Source organism: Prenolepis imparis, unplaced genomic scaffold (genome assembly GCF_030444845.1).
Source record: "Prenolepis imparis isolate NDT839.2.m4 unplaced genomic scaffold, iyPreImpa1.0 SCAF_6, whole genome shotgun sequence".
NCBI lineage: Eukaryota > Metazoa > Arthropoda > Insecta > Hymenoptera > Formicidae > Prenolepis > Prenolepis imparis.
In genome coordinates, this window is record NW_028141164.1 from 5,303,116 (window position 1) to 5,323,143 (window position 20,028).

At 42.8% G+C, this 20,028-nt stretch overlaps 1 protein-coding gene across 6 annotated transcripts in view; it reads left to right on the forward strand.

Moving 5' to 3' along the window:
• Positions 1-20,028, forward strand: part of Hth (Meis homeobox homothorax) — a 380,805-nt gene that overhangs the window by 285,305 nt on the left and 75,472 nt on the right. For all 6 annotated transcript variants that reach the window (XM_083040066.1, XM_083040070.1, XM_083040065.1 and 3 more), the window contains one exon: positions 1,797-1,873. In XM_083040066.1, coding sequence (XP_082896192.1) covers positions 1,797-1,873 — 77 coding nt within the window. The remainder of the gene's footprint in view (positions 1-1,796; positions 1,874-20,028) is intronic.

Consider the following 20,028-nt stretch of genomic DNA (forward strand, 5'->3'; position numbering starts at 1 on the left):
CGCGTGTCGTGGATAGATAGCGGATAGACGGAGGGAATGTCTCCGCTGGGAACGCAACTGTTGGCGGACTATTTACTTGTGACGATTACGTGCGTCTAATTTCATAATTGCGGTTAATGCGAGATTAAAATTGAGATGTGGCTGCGTCGGCTAAATTAATACGTCTCGCTAGGTGTAATGTAATTGAGCGCCGGCAGCAATTTTCCATGCATCGCGTGCACAATTTTTTCAATGCTCTTCAGGAAACGTGCGTCGTTCAATCGCGAAAAAGATTGTATTTAAGTAGAGAAAGAGAGAGTATTTTTGATTTATTAATTCTTTATTTTTCGATTACACTTTAAAAATATTCTTTCGATCAATTATATTGATCGTTTAATGATGATTTGAATTATATCGGCGAATTAACCGTCATAGATTTTGTTAAAAGTTCATCGGTGTATTTGACATTATGCTATGCATTCAAGAGGGAGTATTTAAACTTTGCGAAGGTTAATGTTATACGTGTATAAAGATACCAGATTTGACGTAGTATGCAGATGTGCAAAGTCGCACGCGTGTCATACATCTTTTAGAATCTTGGCAACGGGGTTGACTGCGTAATAACATCCGAAAGATTCGGCTCTTGTTGCGAGAGCGATATTAATGCGCACAGTAACTTCTCAGGATGAGCGGGCTAGAATGCTGCATGAATTTATACGCCTGCATGGCAAGATCGATGGAATATCCGACCAGTATAATTTATCTATTCGAATTTCATTTAGTAGACACGGCAGGATAATCAACTTGAAATATTTTGTTCCTCATTAAATATATATATATAAAATATTAAATTTATTTTTACATATACTTATATTATTGATTTGTATAAATGATTCGCTAGACTTTTTTCTAAATAAGCAGATTAATTTTTTTCCTATTGCAATAATTTATTTTCCAATAATTAAACATAATTCTTCACATTTTTGTGAAAGAAAAATTTTAATAATCATATTAACAAAATTTTTTTTTACGAAAAATCAATGCCAAGATGTCAATGCATTACTTGAAATCGAGCGATTTTTCCTGTTGGTCGGTTTCTTTTATTACATCAGTATTATTCTCGCATTTCTTCGGTCTAGTAAAGTCTCTCTCTCTCTCTCTTTCACAAAGAGGAAGTACGAACCGTCGGCCCCGGCGCATTGTCGTTTCGGCATAGCACGAGCGCATCTGCGCCGATGCAACCGCGCGATAAAATGCGGTCGTCCGAGCGCGCGATACATAGCGGGAACTTTTTGCCACGCCGCTGTCTCTTCCAGCGACCTCTTCTCTTCCTTCTCCCATGTCTCTTTTTTTTATTGTTGTTGTTGACCAGCAATAAATAATATTTCGCAGGTGCATCCAGACGCGACGCGATGCCTGGTAATACGCGGATCGTCGCGCTGATAAAAGTCCGCGCGCGGCGTACTACGTGTTGTTCTATGTACTTACCTCGGTACACGTGATAAATCATTCGATAAATTGTTTGAAAGTCCCGCGTTCGTCAACGAGACGATGAAGCGATGGTCGAGAGCGAGACGGAGTGAGAAGAAATATTTTTTTTTTCTTCATCGGCGCGTTTTACCCCTTCGCTAATTGTTCCGCTTCAACGTAACTGCTCTGTCAGGGTTAGTATTTAATAATTGCGATCTCTCGTCGGCAGTTTCGCGCTAATTGACGCCTGAGAGTCTTCTTGGCTCTCGCATCGTTATTTAAGTACGTGAGATCGTTCATGCTCAATTTCATCGTTAATGGAACGGGTTTATTCTTTCTGCTTGCAGCATCCATATCCCTCGGAAGACCAGAAAAAACAGTTGGCGCAGGACACGGGGTTGACGATCCTTCAAGTCAACAACTGGTGAGTAAATTATCTCTACAGCAACATCTTTTACGCATTTATCGTACAATTATCTCTTCGCGCTTAATAGGTATTATTGCATTTTCCAAATATTAAATACCTATTAATGCAATGCCTGCTGGTTTTAGAAAAAAGGTCGCGTCAAAAAAAATCTTAATTTCACTTCATCTTGCTGTTGGTTATCTCTAATATTAAAAAAGATTCGATAAATCTGAAATACGCAGCCGGAATAAAACAAATTGTGTTGAAAACTATAAAGCACATATATTTCATTCTGAACATTTGTCATCGGGAAACTCGCGATAATCGGGAGTTTCATAGGGTATGTTCAGACTCTTTTCGCGTGCTCGTGAATGTAAACAAATTTATCTATCGGTCACGATCGAGTCTTCCCGAACGATATGACGATCGAAAGCTCGTCGTGTGTGTATGCCAAGCGAGAGAAACTTTTTCTAGACCAGCGGGCATGAGAGTGGCGGACGGGTGTCGAATCATACGGCACGTCGCACGTGTCATATGCGAATTCCAGACACCCTGAAATTACGCCCGTACATCAAACGGAACGAGGCGTGCACGACCGGAACCCCGGTACCCGGCAATCGCACGTTGACGTTGCAACGAGCTGATTATTTCAGCGCGCCAATCACGCGAATACAAACGGCGTGGTAGGCACGTGTCAGCGAGTTCGAGCGAGAGACGAGTCGAGCGATCGTGCTGAATTTCGAAATTTATCGTAATTTGTGTCTTTCCATTTTCCCCCTCTCTCTCTTGTAAAGAAGCGCGAATTGCAACGGCAGCGGTTTTCTGACTTTGCTTCTAATCCGTTCCAATATCGTGCGTCATCGACAGTTTTGCTCGTTGCATTGCAGCTATTGCCTAATCTCGATGAGTATTTGTATTGTGAAATTTATAGAATCTTTACCTCTCGATATAGAATGAAAAAATTTTATGGACAGTTATACGAGAACAAAATAGAGTATTGGTTGTTTCTTATCTCCCATCTCATTAAAAGAGCGATATAATTAATGGTGATCATTTTTTATAAATAGAAGAACGAGCGATTCTTATTTTACGCCGTATTTATTCGGTGTTGCGTGAACGACTAGAAAATAGTCGGTCATTAGAGAAATACAGGAAAATAAAAACGAGATTGTATCATCTAAGCGAGCAACAATTTCATAACGTAAGATTGAGAAACAGGAGGTAAAAGGTATCCATAAAAAAGATGTAAATCGCCGTTTGCTCTTAGATTCAAGTGAGTTATAAAATACCGTCATTAAAGAGCAGGATCCGTGCTGAATTCCGTCTTACATTTCAGGCCACTGTAACACCGTCGCGAAGAGATCATTCCCAGTCTCCGATAAAGCGAAATTTATTCCGGAATCGTTTACGACTTATCGGAAACATCATCGTCGAACGGAAATATCGGGTTACGTAATTTTACATAATGTGAATCGCGTACTTTTCCATACAATTCACTCGCTCACAAATAAGCCCGAAAATAAGCCGCTTCAATATAATAAATTTCAATAATCACGAATTTTTTTTGTATTTTTTTTTGTATCCTTCACAATCGGGCGACTGATATATTCTCTCATTTGTTTTTGCCCCAATTTAGACACAAAAATAAATAAGATAAATGCAATTATATAATGCAACAGCATTACGGTAATATAAATATAATAGTGATAATATAAATTTAAAAAAAATATCGAAATGTCAAAACTTGCTTTACATCGTGATTTGTTGTGTAGGTTTACGTTGTAGAAGACGCTTTCGCTCGAAAGAACGAGTTCGTTCGCCCTCGATCATCCATTCGCATTACAATGAAGGTGCGCGTGCTCCGCGATCTCGCATAATACAAACGCATCTTAACAATGTCGAACGAATCGACGTAACGTAGGCGCATCACGCTCTGGCGTAACGCAAAACGTTTAAAATAATATTTCGCTCGCGTCGTATAGCTCTGCGGCTGTGAAGAGCTGAAGAGCTTGTAAAACGTTTATGCGCCGCTCGCTCTTTATGCACCTTTAATCTCGGCGCGAAGTGCTTCGCGCTGGATATTATACTAGCCGCTATTATATTGCGACTTTACGATTTGCGTATCTGGACGGTCAGACTGCACTCTACAATTTTCTTTTCCGTTTTCTCGAGAAGTCCTAGTCAATTTCCATCTCTTCTCTCGTACGACTATCGTATCATCGATATTCGCAATTGATATTGAATGCTGTGATCGCGATTCTTTTTTCCGCTAGCTCCCTGGTGTTCTTCTCTCGCTAGTTTTCGATTCCGATCTTTGCGAGAAAAACATCTTGTTACCATCTCGAGATCGTTAACATTCCGGTAAATAGGTAGGTGTATATTCTCACTCTCGAGGACATTTCGCGAAGACATCTCGTCGTCGTTGTCGCAGGTGTGACTGATAAGTGCAGCGCGATTACGTTAACGAGCGGGGTGCATATTTACGGCCGTTAACGTAATCGCCAGTACTGTCACATCGCGAATCGCTCGTCATTAGCGTAGGTAGTTCGCGGGGATATCTCTCGGTGAATACGAACGAGACAAGCGGATTACGAAACGAATCCGATGCGCGGTTAAAAGCGACGACGAGAGAAACGATGAGACAAGCCCGCGAGAGAGAGAGAGAGATCGCCGCGAGAGATAACTGACACTTTACGGTCGTCTTCGGTACCCTGACAATTTACGGATTCAGGAATGTAGTCTCCGGATATATCTGTAATGGCGGTAATTAATAAAAATCGCCGTTCGCGCGGCTATTACGCGTCGTAATAATAAATTTAAGTATGCGTTTCCACTTAAGGCGGAATTTCGCTGCACATTGTCGCAGTCTTGGGTCTCTCGTCTTACAGCCTGCTTACGCAACCACGAGTTTGAGTTAATTATTCCCGAGCGCAGAAATCTCGTCAATTCGCTTACCGTCCGTCGTGAAATTGCGTTTTCGAATCGTTACTTTATTGCGCAACAACGATAAAGTTTCCAGGCAAAATACCGTGGTATTTCCAACGCTTGTACATTATTATATAGCGAAGTATATTTCAACTATATTTGCGATTTTTTTTATATTTTAATAATTTCTTATTCTTATCTTTCCTTAATACGCGATGATCGTTTTTCGATATAATATTACGAAATAATCGCGCGTTCATTATTCTCGCTTATAAATGATTACACATGACACAAACATCGTCGTATTCGCTAAGTTTACAATCCACTATTAGCTATAAAACATTGAGTAGTTAATATCGTTTTACGTGTACACCGTATAGACGTCGTAAAGCTACACTTTATAAATTTTAAGAATTTATCGAATTTCTAAAATACTTTTTGCGATGACAATCGTTTTTCGATAAAGTTTCCCCGCGAGACAACTGCGCGCGATATTTCCAGAGCTCGTAAATTATTAGACAGCCAACCGCACTTACTTCGAGGAGAGGTATTCGAAGACACGATCGTCGTCGCGGCGGCCGTTAATTCCCTGCGATCCGGTATTAGCTGGAAAGGGTTAAGACGACGTGGAGAGAGCCGTCCCGTGAAAGCTTAGTCCTTCTCTGTCCCGCGGAAATCCCCCGTTTCTTCGAGTTGATCCACCCCGCCCTGTCTCTCTCTCCTTCCGCCCTTTCTCTCTACGAGGGAAAACGGGCTGTGTGTCTCACGCCCCCAATCTCGCTATCTTGATAGATGTTTCCACGTGGCACCTGCGCCGGCATCCGAATTACATCGGGCCCTGTTTACCGTGATATTTAAGCGACGTAGTCGCGTCGAAATCCGGCCCCGGCCTCTCCCTCTTCCTCCTCTTCCTCTCGTCGCGGATGAAATCGTGTCGCGCCGCGGTAATCTCTTCGGCTAACTTTAGCGAGAGCGAAGATCGAAATAATCCAGGTTACCGTCGTTTTCCACGGGGATGAATCGAACGAGCCTGCACACGCGCTGGGGGAAACCAAACGACGCGCCGCGATGATTCGGGATGCGTAAAAAAGGTGGACGGATATAAAACGCGAAACGAATTGCGCGACTCTTCTCTGTGATGTGTATCAGAGATGCATCGGCGACAGAGTATGTCTTCTTCGCTTCTCCGTTTCCTCCTTTTGTCACCTTCTTTTCCGTTTTTTTTTCCTGCCGTTACGCCGGTTCGCGACGCGTATAAATAAAATTGTCGCGACGCCCGCAACTAGCGTCTCGCATTTGGCTTTCGCTAACGCGAGGAGGACGCGAGGGCGGCTGAGGATCGTGGTAATTGAGCACAAATCAAGTTTAAGGAGGGCCACCACGATCCGCACCAAGTTGACGCCGCGCTCCTTCGCTCTCAGCCGACCGCGTGCGTCGTTTATATTTATTTCCATCGCGTTCTCGAACGCCCACGTAACGCCGCGCTAATTACGGCGCTTCGTCGTCGCGGGAACGGCGCTAATTACGTCGTCGCGATTGGAAAAGCAGCGGAATATTTTGCAACGGCGTGTTGTTTTCGGTACTTTTCAACCAGTTTCAGCATTCCTCGAATGTTTGTCTGATGAAATTTTCATCTCATCAAATAGCTCGTGTGCGAATAAAAGCAAGTTTTACTTTATTATATGGAACGAAAGGGAACTAGATGTTTTAAAGCTTTCACCTAGCTTCTTATAGAAAATATCTTCATCCAGAGATGGTCCAGTGTACATTCTTTGACAAATATTTTCAGTGAATCATCACAAGTCATTTATCATTTTGAAAATTGCAAAAAGATGTGCACCTAAACGAATTACATGGACCCCGGAAGTCCACGAACCATCAATTTGACACTGATATAAAGAAAAATGCCTATCCTTTATCTATGTATCAAGATTTCAAGAAAGACAGAGAAAGAGAGAGAGAATTATGCGTCGTCCGCTTGCAGTTCTCTGTTCGCTACTCAGGTTTCAACTAGTACGGTGGAACTTAAAACGTTCGCTCGATCTTCATTTTCCTTCGCGTATTGGCACACAAACTTCTTTTACAAGAAGTCGTGTCGAGCGAAAAGGTGCGAGAGGGAAGGGAGGAAAGAGGAAAGGCAAACCACCCGCGTTTTTGCATACCGAGACGAAAGTGCGCGTCGTGATGTACGATTCGCGTGGGTGGGCAGGTATATAAGGGGGCGCGCGTAGGCGGACTGTGGAGCTTACGAGGCTTGCACTTGCGCCGAAGTGCATGCGAACCCGCGGCAATTTCTTCGCGGCGCGATAAGTTTCGTGATATATTTCGCCGAGGGAAACTCATGTTTCCGTAATGCAATTAGAGCATGGCCGTGCGCCTCGCGGAGAAAAAGGGGGGAGAGGGAGGGGAAGGGTTTGCTTACAACGTTGACGACGACAACGATGAGAACGGTAGCGGTGGGACGACGGTGACTTAGAAATTGCTGCTCTAATTAGAATGCGCCGGACAAATGAAATAATTCGTAAATAAAATAACCGAGAAATATACATCCACGTGCATCGAGGATGAGACCAACGATTATCTCTACAGATGCTTTCTCGTTCTCTCTTCTTCCTCTATCTCTCTCTCTTCGTGCACAATTTTCCGTCACATATATCAACCTGGACAGTAGTTAGAACCGTTGCCAGCTTGTTACTGTGTGTAACCCTCCACACAAGCGTGCGCATACCTCTAGCTAACTTACGCCTGAAAATCGCGTACACAGGACCAGTGTGGGGAAGAAACTACTCGCGGGAATGTACAAGAGATTGCATACTTGCGAAACAAAGGAAATGATATCTCTTTAAATTGCGAATGTCGCGAATGGATATTCTAATAATTTACTATGTTACGATAGTGAGAGAAGGATGTTGAAGAATGCTTAAATCGATGATTTGACAAGCCTTCCAGCAACGACAATTATCTTTTTGTTTGAAAACTAAAGCTCCATCTTCTTGTTTGAGAATAATCATCCGCAGAGCCATCGCGAGCTAATGTTCACGCGCGTCTTTCTCCGGCAGCGTATATACGAACGGCGCAAATGTGTGCTAATATTCTCGCTAATTTAACCGCTCCCTCCGCCCCTTCCTCGCGACGCATCTCGCTAATAAACCAGAAGTTATTTATCGGCTCTTGCCCACCTCCAGTTGCGCTTCCTCCTCCGACCGCGGTGGCACTCGGGCCGTTTATTTCGCGGCCGCTACTCGCGGAACCTCGACGACATTTTTCTTCCGCGCGTATATACCGTGCTTTATACCGCAAACGGTAGAACCTGCGCGATTCGCCCCGTTTAATCCGCGGTCGAAATAATTTTATCCGCCCGGGCCGTTTGTCTCGTCGTCGCTTCCTCCGCTTCCAACGTCGTTGACCGCGCGCGTTTTTCGCCTCACGCACAGTGCGTATATCGCACGCCGTAATTTAGGTTACTTAAGCCGCGAACTAAATAATTTTATCACTACGCTCATTTATTTTCCCCGATGTTTGTATCAACGCGGCTACATTTTCCCGCACACACAAAGACGGAGAATCGCCTTTATGTCCCGTCGACGAATATTGCGCTGACATCCGCTGAAAACCGTATTTCTTCGTACTGTTTCGCGTAGGAATTAATTACGATCCCCGATGAACCTATATCTGTTCATCTTCTGATAAGCGGTTTCCTGTGCGCGCGCGTAGAAATAATTCTATACGCGTTTTAAGCAGTCTCGTTTCAATTTTGTTTCTCCTCGACGTGGTTCTTCGTCGCATACGGTGTCTCGCGATGTGATTTACTCTATTTAAGACCAGAGGTCGAAATAATTTTATCACTTACAGCTGCACCGTCGCCGCGACGTAGTGTCTTGAGAGGGTTTCGATGTTAACGGAGACGAAGAGCGATTTCGCTTAAGCCTCCAAGACGACGCTTAATCACCGGACAAAATTTACCGCTTCGCGGCTAAGGGGAGAAAAAAGAGTGTTTGGCGAACTGAGCATGAAACGATAAAACGTATTTCTGTGAGGAAACTTGCACCGAAATTGTCATCTTGAACAACACGTGGCAATCGTTCCCCCCCCCCCCTCATAAAAAAGAAGTGCCTATTAATTTCTCTTTATTTGACTAGATAATTTGACCGAATTTTGACTTAATTATTACCGCTAATGCTAACTTAAAGATATAACGTGAAACGCGTGATGTCAAAATTATTTTGTATCTTATACCCCTTATATCATGTTAAAGGGATAACGGTCGAGAAAGGATTTTTTCTACGAGGCACAGCTACTCAATGGTGCCCTGCCGATCTTTCTCCTCTTTACCATCGACTCGTTAACATCATAACTGTACGTTGTAGGGGTAATTTGGACCGTTGTAAAACCATGAGACGTCCCCTCCGTATGTCGTATGCGTGTATATATGCGTTCGGCTGTTAAGCGACTTGCTAACGAGACATTTCGTTTTACAAAATCGCGTTCGAGAGCCGGCAGCCACGCGAATGGGGCCGTAAATTCCCGCGACCGGATGTTAATATCCCCCTCTCCCGCCATGTGGCCTCTTGTACCCCGGCGCGGCTGTCCCACCTTCGGTCCGCGTTCTGCAAATATTGTTGCATAGCGTGGATGTCGCAGTTTTAAAGGCAATGGTCGTTAAACGTCACTCCCGTTGCTCCGGACCGGATCTAATCTCACGCGCGTATTTTACGAAAAACATCGTGATTCGTTTTGTAAACGATCTTTGCCAGCGCAACTGAACGATGGACGATAAATCATTGACACGCGTAAAAATGATAATGCATTTTGTCATGGTGGCAAATATTTCGCGAAGATATACCACGCGGGACATCGGGATTACAATAATACTCGCGTATAAGATACAAAATTGATTGATCATTAATATCAACGAATTTACAATGTGTGCTGTCATCGCAATAAATTTACAAGAATATTCGCGAGCCACTCACTATATGTAATGGAGATTACGTCGGATTAAATTAATTCATAAAGATTAGAATAATGACATATACACATGCGATTTCCTATTTTTGATCTCACACGATCGTTGAGAGTATTCGGAAACGAAAGCAAGCAAGCTATATCGTTTGCATTTCAAGTAAGCAACTTCGCGTTTGAAGTCAACTAAATCCGGATTCGCTGCAGATCGTTCGATTACCTATAGGATAGAGAATAGAAGCGATTTCCCGCAAATGAGGTCGTCGAGGAAGAAAGCACGCTATTATGGGAAACGAGGATAGACTCACCGTCTTACCTATTCAGTTGCGGCGATTATTCTACAGTAGATTTTCGAGAATCGCCTGCGACGATCTCATTTCTGCTCGTTGTGAGAATAATCTAACGGTAATGGAAAAAATTTGCGTCCGTACGTAATCTCAATTAATTAAGAATAAGGAATGCGATATACTTTTACAATCGGATCTCTGAAGGCACGCTTGAATTAAAAAAAAGAAAAAGTTTATAAATATGAACTTTTTTTTATTCAAAATTATCTCAGAAATAAAATTTCTTTAGAGATTATTTATCATACACTCTCTCTTCCGAAAGAATGAATCACTCCGTGTAATTCACTCACAATCAAAGTTTGTCATCTAGTAAATATAGAGCTTGAGCTAATTGGAAAGTGGTTATCGTTCGATCTGGCGAGCGATCGAAAGGCTCGCTCCCAGGAGAATTTCAGGAATGTTTCTGCACTCCGCCGGGACTCGCGATGCGAATCAAAATCCACGTGGAGCGAGGCTCGTTTGCGTGTTTGCGAGGGCAGGTGACACCGAGGATTGTAAGTTAGCCGAGTACGCAGTGTCAACGATGCTGTGCTCTCGTATCGCGTCGTTCCATCACCTCTCATGCTTTCTTACGGCGTCGGTACGCCTTATACGGGCGTCTCAGGATTTTCGACTCGATCGAGCGTAAGCGTGCTCAGTCCTACTCTCCGGAATTTTAGAGACTGCGATCGCCGAGTGCATCGTAAAAAAAAACGCGGTAAAAATATCGTTATTTAGATTAATTATATTCTTATTCTGCGTCATTTTCATTCCGTTATATCGTCCAAAATTTAGAATATCCTTCAACTCATTCAAAATAAAGTGTCATGTGTAATAATTTAAAATGCAATAATTTAATTCGCTATATATAATAAAGTAACGCATGTGCTCATTTTATACCCGCTGGCTGACTTCGTCAAACGATCTCATTTAGTCATTCTCGTGCCGCGTATCCGCCCCCTCAACGTCTCCCATCAACTCCGCCGAAGGTTCGGAGAAAGTCCCCTCGATGCGGTGATACTACCACCATCGCCTCCTGTAGCTAGCAGGAAACTCTCTGGGGGCCTCGGGGTGGGCAGGAGTCGGATATCTAATTAGCGGGGGCTGATCGGTAATTACTACGATTAATCAATCCGTTTTCCATTTGTGCGCGTCGCGCGCGCTGAGAAGGAGCGGGGTATAGAAGAGCGAATAGAAGAGCAGGGCAGGCACGTCGTAATAATCGACGAGGAAGGGAGAAATAGGTCCTGGTTAGAACCTCCGGAAAGGGATACCGAAATCGTGAGAGAGAGAAAAGGGGCTCGGTTGCGGCGGAGCAAACTTGTTCCGCGATTCCGTGGTAGTTTCGAGATTGGGATTCTCGACCTTCCGGTCAATTAAATCTCCACAATAAAGCCGCGTTCGTAGACCTTGGATATTACGTTAACGTTTCTTGATTATTTTTCGTGGAATGTCGGCCTGTGGAAATAGAATTTCCCTTAATACGTCTGATATTTCAGGGAAAATTTTTTTATACAAATAAATCTTTTTTTAGATAAACTCGTATTCGTTCCTGCAAGTTTATGTTTACGCGTGAAAGAAGACTGCTACGACTTTATGAACGATATGATTAAATTATGTCTTCCTCGTCTCCTTGAAATATCCGTCGTTGACGAGCAGACGAGACGAGGATGTGCGATATGATTTGTATTAAATTGATCTCGCAATCGACACGAATTGCACTTATGCGGTTGTAAAGTGGAAAAAGATAGATGGTCAGAGGGGAAGTGAAAGGAGAGGATCAGTAGCGTTACGAGATTGACCGGGTCAAATGCATACATTTCGACCCACTCGACAAACTTTTATTGCATTAGGCTTCGCACGTGCATTTACTCTTCGTCCGTCTCTCCTCTCTCTCTTCTCTGTTCTGCTTGCTTTACACTCATTGAGAACCGGCATTATCACCGGCGTAGGCACAGGAAGGACACTTTTGACTGTGTGACATGTGTAAATGCAAACGAGGTCGACGGACTAAATGTGAGATAAGCATAATGTGGAGAGCATTGTCCTTGAAAAATGTTTAAAAATGAATTAAAAGATTGAAAGAAAATTTTTAATTCATGAATTTAAAGTTATAACAATCTAAGATAATAAATAATATGAAAATTATATTTAGTTTATAGAACAAAATTTTGACGAATAAAATTTAAAAAATATACAAATTTTTCTAAGATTTTATATTGGAATAATTTTAAATGTCATCATATATAGCATATATTAAAAAATTATTTTTGACAATTCATTAAAAGATATAGGAACTTTTACAAGAGAAAGATATCCCCTTAACACTGAAGGGGTCGCAAAATCTAATATGTAAGAAGGATATATCGCATTATGATGTTACGGCACTGTAGAAGTAAAATCCTATTAGGAACAACGCGCTAATGTTGCACAGGGGCGTCGAGGCATATGGAACGAAATCGCTTGATGCCATTAGCCTCGACTTTGTAAATAGTTTTCGCTCGAAGAATAACAACGCCGGCGCGACGCGGAATTGAGGGGTTGTAACCCTAAACCCTCGTGCTCGCCATTCTCCGTGAGCATCGACGTAACGAAGAATGCCTTCGTATGGAAGGAGTCGATTGTGATCGATCATCGGGGATTGCTCTCTTCAGACCCTTTCACGAAAGGGTTAGAGCACACTGCATCCGGGGCGGAGAGGAGAGAGAAACGGCTGCCCCGTTATTTGTTTTGCGCGAGAAGATTATCGTGTTATTACGCTCAGCAAGTCAAGGGTCCCAAAGATCAACCCTAGGCTCGAAGACACGCAAACACTTGGTTTCTCGAATTACATTCCTGAATTGGGAGACGACATGCCCTTTCCCATTGTAATCTTCCGACATTTACAAAATCAAGATATTTTCTTTATAAATTATAAATAGAATCAAATCACTAATAAATCGATGAAATTTTTGAAAATAAAAATATATTTATTTGATAAAATTTGTCAAATAAATATATTATTATTTTACAAATAAATTTCAACAAGAATCGAATACCGATAAAATGTTTATGAACATTTTCGTTTGAAGATATGCATGACTGTGCGCAACTTTCGCGTTAACGTCCGCAAACGATCAGACTCTATCGTTGTTTTGGCAAGAGAGGTGAGCTCGGAGTTTGAGCGAGCACATGGAGACGGAGTTATGGAAGAAATGATGAAGCTTGAGGAGATAGAGACCGGCCTCCTCACAGAAGAGCCGTTGAACAGGGACAATGCTTTCATCATTGCCGCTCTTTCTTTCATTCCCCGCGCCGGAGGTGAATCTCTCCCTCTCTTTCTCTCTTTCTTCTTTTCTTTTATGCGTTTTTGGCCGCAAAGGATCCATTGTCGTCGAGTTGTAGGTGGGTACCGTCAGCCGGTAGGTATCAATGTCTCTACGCGGCAAGGGTTGGGGGATGAATGGGTTTTGTAAAAGTCCCTTCTTCCTTTCCGCTTCCTCCCGCTCTATACGCCTCTTCCCGATTACGTTGTCTGCATCCTTCTCGGTAGGCGTTCTAAAAGACAGAAACGCTCCTTTCTTTTCGGCCCGACCGCGATTATGTTTGCTTTGTCAAATAAAATGTCGACTGCGCGTGGTAAACTTTGGTAATCGAGAATTAAATGCCTGTGTACGCGATAAAGAAAATGATCTCTAATTCGGTTTGCTATTAACTGTCATCGAAATTCTCAATGTATGTAAATTTAATTCCTAGCATACGCATTTAACAAGACAGTATACCGTCTTTGTTATTTTCTATCTGGATCTCTATGTGTGTTTTGATGTTGCGGTGAGAATTTCCATTGCTCGGGCAAATCCTCCATTTTCATCTGATGTCCCCGAGGATGAAGACATCTTTCGGAGTATTACCTCGCGATTGTAGGATGATTGTCGTCTGGGAGCCCCGCGGGAGGCCGCCAGATGTTTCGCGGCGACCCAATCAGACGACCCCCGAAGCAGTGCGCGACAATCAACCATCAAACAATCTGTCACCCTCCGGAACAGTCCGGTTGCTTGGATGATCGTGAGCCAAAACACACACGTACACACAACCCTTCGGCTCTCTTCGGCCTTTTCACGGAGCGCGCATGCAAGTGAGCATATGTCTTCACGGTGGTTTTTGATTATTTTGTGCGTTATGATGCGTTATGATGCGTGCGGTAAAACGCGGCGACTCTTCATTGTGCGTTTCATATCATACTTCCCACGCGCTTCAGCATATTATTAGCCACAATATATACTGTAGGGAGAATCACATTTGTAATTAAAATTCATTCTACTTTTGTTACGTTGTCAGTTTTAGGTTTCATATATTTTATCATCCAGAAAATTAGTATAATATTTTTTGCAAAATGTTTTCGAAATATTTATGATCGAAATAAATTTTCTTCTCATCTTCTTCGTTCACTTGAAAATAATAGCAATGTCATTGTCATTTTCACAAACTCATCAACGTTAAGACTTGCAACGAACGTTTCAAGATTCGTAAGACCTCATATTTGGATCGTGTGAGAATGGAGGCATTTCAACCGCTATAAAGGACATCGTAGCTAGGATCTTTTGGCTAGGATCTTTAGGGACGCATCTCGTGATATCTTGTACGGAAGGAAGCAAAAGGCGTTCACGGGGTTACAGCGTACCTGAAATGCCTCGCTACGCCATTCGGAAGCTCGTTTGATGGCTCGTGTAGCCGTTATTGTCTCCAGCCAGCATCTCGTGTCGTTACTAAGAGCTTCTACGGCATCGTTGACCACACATCCGATAACGACAGAACCGAGAAATTGTTAAAATCCACCGGCAACGCCCTCCGGCACCGTCTATCTTCCTTCGTTATTTACCCTAGCGTAGCTGCTCGCCACATTTCGAGCTTATTTTCAGCCCCCCTTCTTAGTTCATCCCTTCGTTCGTTTTCTCTTTTCTTACGTGGGTTAGAAACGAGGAAGGCGCTGGCGAATGCGAGTCGTAGAGGAAAACGGCGGAGGTAGGAACGTAGTAACTAAGTTTTTATTGGGCAGTATATTATGCGGTCCGGCGATGGCTTCCGTCTCGCCAGCGTCTAAGTTAAGCGGATAACCGTATATTTCCGAAGGAGGATCACACCGGCCAGCACCTGCGTTCCAATACTTAGAGGTGTCCCTTCTTCCATCTCATATCTTGCTCTATCTTCCTTTCTCTCTCTTTCTTTTTCGTCTTTCTTCATTACTTCCGTTTTGCCGATTAACATTTTAAAAATATCTCTTAAAAGTTGTGCCATTTCAAAATTTCCAAAGTGTTATTGTATATGTACATATATTGATTGTAATTCCTATTTCTAATATTCTTGAACAAAAACAATTGAAGAGAGCATCGTTTATAAAGATACAATCTTGCTTTCTCAAATTATGTACCTATTTCGCTATTCAAATATGAAGGTATCCGAAGTCTCCTCCTTTCGAGAACTTCAGTCTCTTTACCTTTAATTAATTACACTCTCCCCCTCCCCCTCCCTAAGACCCTAACCGGATTGTATTATATTAAATTTATAATAGTTTTCACTTCCCACGCGGTGTTAAAGCTTGTATCCCTCTTACCAGGAAGCAATTTGCGCTAATTACGAACGCTGCCTAATTATACATCCGACCTATCCTGCTTGCAGCCCCAAATCTCTCGGCGCTCCCTTCCTCCGCGTCTTTCATCCTGCCATCCACTGAATTCGCGAGGAAAAGCCCTCTTCGTTATAGCGAGCGCATAGAGACCCCATTTATAATGTACGAGATACGCGTGTGTTTATACATAAGCGCAATTGGCTACAACGTTTCGCGTAAGACTCGGGATGAGTGTGCGCATTTATCTGCGCCGCAAAGACCGCAAATCTATTCGAGCGTAGCGCGATATTTCTGCCGAGCGATTTAGTATTCTTCTTTAGATTTTCTTAAATCGTTCACATCAATATTGAAGAATATCGACAACAGAGTATTCTATATTTTGCAAATTTGGCGGAAATTGTGCAAGTTTCAAATTTCTTTTATTATTAAAGAATAGTTTCATCGATGAAAGTTTTACCAATGATAATTATTTATTCATGCTTGCGAAAACTCATTATACCTACATGCAATACAGATCATGTAAATGCCAAATTCGATTGTTATTAATTCAGCTTAAACACGGCAATGTATCACGTAAATCCGTGATTTGTCTGTTGAAATCCAGTTGATTTTTAGCCGCGAAAGCAATATTCGAGAATATAGTTGTAAGCACTTCGAACCCACGAAAATAACCGGAGGATCTCTAGTCCCGCGGGACTTTGCATATTCCCGAATCTGAAAATATTCGCATGCAAAGTCTTCTCGGCGTCGAGGGGAGGGGAAGACGAGAAGTTTTGTGGAGGGCGGCAATCGGGGGCCGGCCCGTTTATAATAAAGCGCAATATCCGAGGATTTCCTTAAGTTGCATATTCAATGATTTCCTCGGAGACTTTGGTCGTTCGCCATAGTGGTGCGAGGGGAGAAACAGAGAGAGAGGGAGAGAGAGAGGTAGGGCGAGAGGCTGTACGGAGGGAACAACGTAAAATTGGAATCGTTAAAACGAACTAGGGACATACATATATACTGATGTTTAAAATAATGGAATCTCATTTTTCTATTAATATAAAAAAAATTATATAAAGAGAAATATGATATTTTTGTCGATATTTAATGCAAAATATGAATGGAAAAAGACTTGATATAAATTTCCATGTTATTGACAAAAAATATCTCGAAATTTTTAGTAAGTTTTATCGCGATGATAGAATCACGGCCGTATCATAATTCGTCAGTTGAATAACAATTCGGGGAGCGAGCGATTCGGCCCTTAGGTACACAGATTGCCACGCACTGTTTGACGCGGCATGCGTTGCCGTGGGTGGCACCGGAACTTCAATTCAGCGTGGCAGCGACCGACTACATGATAAATATTGTTTAGCCTTGTCCGACGTTGAGCCGGTAAGTGAAGCCGTCGTGGCTGATGGTGTTGGACCGGGTGAGTGATGTCCAGGCGCGCGCCTCCCGTCAACGGGATAGGTCGGCGCGAAGGAGAATGATGATGACATAATGACGTCGCAGTGGGCGAGCAATAGCTGACATCCGCCACCGAATATTCTAAATCACTTGCTCGTTCGCGTCCTCGTCGTCCTCGTCGTCGTCGTCGTCGTCGTCGTCCGTCGTTCTCCTTGTCACCGACGTTGTTCGCGTGCTTGTCACCGTCATTCGTGTTTACGAGTCTCCGGCACCCGCTGCCCGTCCATCTCTTTGTTACCGAAATTCAGCCTCCGAAGCGTCGGTGAATGGATAGTTACAGGATGTTCATTATAGAGCCGCGGTACGTAATGACGGAAGCGTAACGATGATTACGCCGCGCTGCATCGCGCGCTCTCGTGGTCCATCAAGTGATAATTTCATGCGGCAACCTTGCGAGCTTCTCTATGAATCGTGTTCGAAACAATAAATTGCAGGCTTTTTATCACGATCTCATAAGAGATATTATTCGCGATACGATTCACTGTATTAAATTAATTAACGAACATTGTTGTTTAACGCTCGACGTTCAAGAAAAATGTCATTACTTCGGTGTATTTTGACAACCTCACGCGGCTCACAATATAGTCGCTTATTCAATGTACTCGGCTTTAAACATGTAGAAATCCTTCGGTGTATCACTTAGAGCCCGTTAGTGACGATGACGCGGTACTATCGACTAGAGCTGTTTAAAGGCGTCAATACGATGGCGAAGAATAAGGGCATTCCCTGGCGCCCTTCTTACAACGCGACTCATTCCTTCTATCCCGGCGACCGGAGGTACAGTTACCGGTGCAAAACGTGGGAGGGCGTATCGTGGAAACCTTCCCTTATTCCAGGATGGCAGGGTGAGCGAGAAAGAATGCCGGGGTCTATGAAAAATGATGACGCGGCGCTTGTAAAAGAAATGAAATCGGGCCCGTCGAGAAAAAAGAAAGTGGAGTCTACCGGTGGGGTTGAAAATCGAAGGGTGGCGATAGGGTGAGATTCAGGGGCTGCCGGGAGGAGAAAAGGGAGCTAATTCCAAGTGTCAGGAATAATAGTGTGCCGTCACCGAGCTGACGAGGATTATCGAAAGATTGTCGCGTGTCGTTTTCAAGTTTGTTCGCTGATCGACTTCTCTTTCTCTTTCTCTCTTTGTATAGGTGTGTGTGCACTGCACATTTTTAATAATCAACTGAGAGAAGGCGAGTTTCTTATTTAAAAAAAAAAAAACAGAGACTTAAAATAGTTTATAATCTGAAATAAGAAAAAAATAATGTGAGATTACGATAAAGTGTTTTTCATTGATTTATATTTTATCAATTAATGTTATATCTTTTTTTCTTCCTTTCATTTGTTTATATAAATGCAAGTTTATTTCTTAAATAGACGAAATTTTTCTCAAAGACAATAACAAATGTCTTACTTTTTCTTGTTTGTAGACGTTTGTACGTTATATATTTCATAAGCCACTCATTTTCTCTAAAACGATCGTCTAACCGTACAAACAGGCAGTAATCGGCCTATGTGGACTCGTAAACACTACAGGCTGCAGCCATAATCCAAACCTTTACAGTTGACCAGAAACCACCACGAAGACGACATCGAAGCAGTACTTTAATGGGTCAGGTGGCTGGCGTTTCGATTCCCACGAGGGTAGTTCAGAAGCCCGTCCTCCATGACGTCATCGAACTTTAATAACATACTCTGCAGTCTCTCTCTCTTTCTGTCTCACAAATTTTCCTTCTTCAAACGCGTTTTCTGCCAAATGGAATCGTATAACACGATACGACATCGAAAATATTTTTATATCGCTTTTCATTATTATCTAAATAGAGTTGGACATTTAGAGATGTCCCTCTTTATTATAGCTACGGGAACATTTCACATGCAAGAAATTTATTCCGCGATTCGAATTTCGGATTTTAATCGAATTCATTTCCTTTTGTATCTTCCGCATTGGTTCCACTTTTTCGGCCTCGCCACGCCTTCATTCGCGATGGCACTTAGCATAACAATGGGAACGAGAAAGCATGTGGAATTGCGAGAGGAGAGGAAGAACGGGGAAGCGGTGAGCGCGTGCGGCGATGCGCATTTTGACAAATCGCTCCGTTCCTCGTCTTCGTTGCCGAGGCTCCCTTTTTTGATCTCCTGGCGGGGCTCCACGTCTAATTCTCCGGAATGTTTTCAGCTCGACGTCTCGCTGAGTCTCAGCTTGCCCCCATCCACATCGGGTAGTTTTCTCCTCTCCTTGCGTTTTGGTCGACGCGTTACGCTCTTTCGAATCTCTTTATATCGAATTTATCAGCACCCCGCGGAACACGCATATCTCTATGACATATCCTTTGTATCGTCTAGCTTACTTCCGTCGAGGAAAATATCGGCATTTTGCATGCATACACATACTATATACTTTCATTGATATATTAAATTAAAATTCTTTATTTAAAGAAGCAAATTTTTTGAAAGTAAACAAATTATTTTTCTGCTTGTGATGGAAATATTATCGAGTTATATTATTTCATCGTGATAATATAGCGTACCCCGAACTACCTTGAAAAAAGTTTTGTACTTTTATTCGTTAAAGTTTGAGATAGTAGAAAGCACATCAAGAAACGACAAAGCAAAACCTGACCTAAAAAAGGTCTTGTCGTATCCCCATTTTCATTTCCCGTAGCAATAGTTCATTAAAAAGGTGTTTCAGGGGCAATTCCATGAGCTATTAGGTAGCTTCTATCACTCCTCCGGGTGCCATTTTCCCTCTCCTTTACCATCATCCTGGCCGCGAGCCCATCCCTGCCTGCGGGAGTACGGATTCAGCACGGACATTATGTCGGTTACAAGATCGGTCGGTCGAAAAAGGAGGTGTCATTCCGGAGATCGTTATGCTTTCCGTATAAGATTTACGCGTCTCGGTAAAGTTA